Genomic DNA, 3427 nt, shown 5'->3' with positions numbered 1-3427 from the left:
ATTTTTAACTAGGCAAGTCCGTTAAGAACAAATTCTTACTTACAATGACGGTCTAACGGGGAACAGTGGGTTAACTGCCTTGTTCAGGGGGTAGGAGGACAGATTTGTATTTTGTCAGCTCGGGGATTCGATCCAGCAAACTTTCGGTTTCTAGGCCAACACTCTAACCACTAGGCTACCTGAGTGTAGCCCATAAGGGGAAATGGCAAGTGGAATAATTTACCTGCTGCGCAACCTGGCTATAGAATGGTTTGTCCTACTCGAGTCCCATAGTGTTGTCCTTGCTTGCTATTGGTCATCTCCCAACTGTTACAAGACACGAACATGATTTGTGTATGCAGCATTTACCGCATTTGTGTTGAGCACATTTTGCATTACAGTTTACGTCAAAAGGTACTAGTGTAGTAAATTAAACTGACCTCTACATTTACATGGTGTAAATAATGAGTGGTACATCCTACATGCATTAAATTAATTATGGGAAATGTAGTACGACAAAGTACATGAAGTCGTCTTCGCAGTGTGTTGCAAGTATAGCATACACTACATATCCTAGCTTGCACTGCGTCGACAGCAGTCGTGTGTCGGTTCTCCAAGATGGCGTCGTTGGGAAGGAGGCGCGGTGTCCAAGTCAACAGGGAGAGGTCAGTTATGCTCAATCATTGCCATATCACGACTATTTGTGTCCAAGGTCTATTTTATGATACGCCACACATTCACTATTCCAACATATGGCTTTTAAAAGCAAAATGCAGCTGTCACTTTCCCGAATTCCTTCCTCCATAACTGCTCATGTGATGTTTTGATTAGCATGTTTGCTAGCCTGTTCATCAAAGCTTCAAAATCAAGTTCTGGATATGTTAGCCACCCAACTAAAATAGTGTGAAAACATGCCGTAACGTTACAAAGTAGATATACTAGCTCATATCAAATATATCGGTCGTATAACACAACGTTTACTCACCGCTTGCAATTTACGTATTAGCTAGTTTTCAGAGCAGCAAGCTTCCAAACAGCGGTGGAGCTAACCAATGTAACGTTATGACCTGACTTTATGCAAAGCTGCGTCCAATACAGCACAACAATATAGATGTTACTGGAATTGTTGAAACAGTTGTGAATGATCAACATTCTCGCTAACACAGAGTTTTGTTTACGTTAGCTAACAGTAGTTAGCTACTTGACGGGTGCGTTCGGAATTCGCTCTGGCGTGTCTGACTCGGTGTGCTCAGCCAGGGTGAATTTACGAATGCAGGCTTATTTAGCTAACCGTGTGAACCTTGTTAGGAGCTAGTTAGCACTCTTGCGCGGGGCATAATGTTTGCAAAGTGAAGGATTCGAGTTTTACATGTGTGAGTTATTTCCACTTGATATAGCTGCATTTGTTTTCTCCCGCATATTGTTTATTGCCCATAGCTACGTTAGCATTAACACCATAGCTTATTACTAACAGGCAACTTGACAGTGACTGATGCCTAGTTAGTGAACTCTGAGAATTTTAAACGTGAGAAAATACCCTGCTTTCCCTTTGATTCAACAGCTCTTATTTATGTCAAACATGCACAGGCAACACAAGTCAAAGTAACACAAAAGTGTCTTGTTTTTACCATGCATTGTGCTGAAAAAAGTTGTTGTGCAGTAATCTGATATCAAGGTCATGGACTACATGTCAATTTAAAAAAGTAGTTGTTCCCCATATTTCTTCACAAGTGGTATTCATCTTTTATATTTTTTTATTTCACCTTTATTTAACTAGGTAGGCTAGTTGAGAACAAGTTCTCATTTGCAACTGCGACCTGGCCAAGATAAAGCAAAGCAGTTCGACACATACAACAACAGAGTTACACATGGAATAAACAAACATACAATCAATAATACAGCATGTGCAAATGAGGTAGGATAAGGGTGGTAAGGCAATAAATAGATAATACATCTCAAAATCATCATTAAAAAAGATGCAACCACTTGCCTTAGGCCCCGAAGCTGCACAATTGCTATGAAGCTTGGAAAATAATGATCTTTTCCATCTACTTACTATTTATAATCTCCTCTCTCTGTGCACAGGGGAGTGATGGCAGCAACGGACTGCTACATCGTTCACGAGATCTACAACGGGGAGAATGCGCAGGACCAGTTTGAGTACGAGCTGGAGCAGGCACTGGAGGCACAGTACAAGTACATTGTGATCGAGCCCACGCGCATTGGTGACGAGACGGCCCGCTGGATCGCCGTGGGCAACTGCCTGCACAAGATGGCCGTGCTGTCAGGCACCGCCTGCCTCCTGACGCCGCTCTCGCTACCGCCCGAGTACTCGCGCTACGTAGCACTGCCCACTGGTGCCCTCAGCGTGGCTTGCTCCACCCTCTATGGAATCTCCTGGCAGTTTGATCCCTGCTGCAAGTACCAGGTGGAGTACAACAGCCAAAAACTCTCGCAGCTGCCCCTGCACACACTCACCTCCTCCACGCCAGTGGTGCTGGTGCGCAGGGACGACATCCACAGAAAGAGACTCCACAACACGATAGCGCTGGCCGCCCTGGCCTACTGCGCCAAGAAGATCTACGAACTCTACGCGTTATGAACACACTCGGAAGAGGTTTAAAAAAAAAATATATATATATATATAATGGGAAAAGAAAGAATCCGCCAAGTGGAAGCCATGCGCACAGTCGAGGGTTTGCCCCTAGCCCCCCCACCCCACTTGAGCGGGCGCTTAATTTTGGGCTGTTTGATGGATCAGAGGGATATAGCTAAATCTAGAAGGAATTATTTTTACCTTCTCATTTTCTTTACTTGTAAGTGACATCACCAGTGCACTTATCCATATGGAACCCTTGTGCCTCTTCCCTGTCCCTGTACCCCTCAATACACTAAGTTAGTGCACAAGGGTAGCTAAGTAAAAATAAATAGACTGAATCGTGTTGCAGTTGAAATGGACAGACTTAAGTATTACCAACATTTGTCTATTCCTTGTAGTTTTACTGTACCCCTTTCTTGCTGATCAGTACGTTACCCTTTCATTAAACATTAGGATATTTCAAACTCTCCTTTCTGTATTTTCTTTTTCATTAAACAAATTCTACACCATGTCTTGAATCACAAAGGCAATAGCACTACCTTTTTCAGATTTTTGTCTTTCTAGATTTACTTACTCTTTGGAACAAAGACAAAGTCAAGACATTTAAACATACTTGTTTGGTCATCCCTCACCAGTCAAAGTTGTTACGGACAAGACAGACCAACACAAACGCAGCAAGTCCTATTGCCTTTATTAATTTCTCAACTATTCTACATGTTGAATCGCCACCATCGTGTTGGTCTGTCTTGTCCTTTACACACATGCAGTCATGGGTAAAAAGCCTGTCCAAATGGAGCTCTTTGTGGGATTGTTACACTTAATGGGGACTTGCTGTGAGTGTAGGAGTGG

General features: G+C 43.0%; 1 protein-coding gene across 1 annotated transcript; it reads left to right on the top strand.

The window, feature by feature from the left end:
- Positions 1–545: 545 nt before the first annotated feature.
- LOC115192111 (transmembrane protein 11, mitochondrial-like) lies at positions 546–3087 on the top strand. Its single transcript, XM_029750260.1, has 2 exons — positions 546–644; positions 2065–3087. The coding sequence occupies exons 1-2, from the start codon at positions 598–600 to the stop codon at positions 2579–2581; spliced, it is 564 nt and encodes a 187-aa protein (XP_029606120.1). The 5' UTR covers positions 546–597; the 3' UTR covers positions 2582–3087.
- The last annotated feature ends 340 nt before the right edge of the window (positions 3088–3427 follow it).

Source organism: Salmo trutta, chromosome 4 (assembly GCF_901001165.1).
Source record: "Salmo trutta chromosome 4, fSalTru1.1, whole genome shotgun sequence".
In the NCBI taxonomy this organism is placed as follows: domain Eukaryota; kingdom Metazoa; phylum Chordata; class Actinopteri; order Salmoniformes; family Salmonidae; genus Salmo; species Salmo trutta.
This window is presented reverse-complemented; position numbering and strand designations above follow the sequence as displayed.

What these genes read in the sequence shown, in the direction of transcription:
- LOC115192111 (XM_029750260.1), top strand. Translation starts at nt 598, where the DNA reads ATGGCGTCGTTGGGAAGGAGGCGCGGTGTCCAAGTCAACAGGGAGAG. An exon ending in GTCCAAGTCAACAGGGAGAG is followed by an intron (nt 645 to 2,064) that starts GTCAGTTATGCT and finishes CTCTGTGCACAG; the next exon opens with GGGAGTGATGGCAGCAACGG.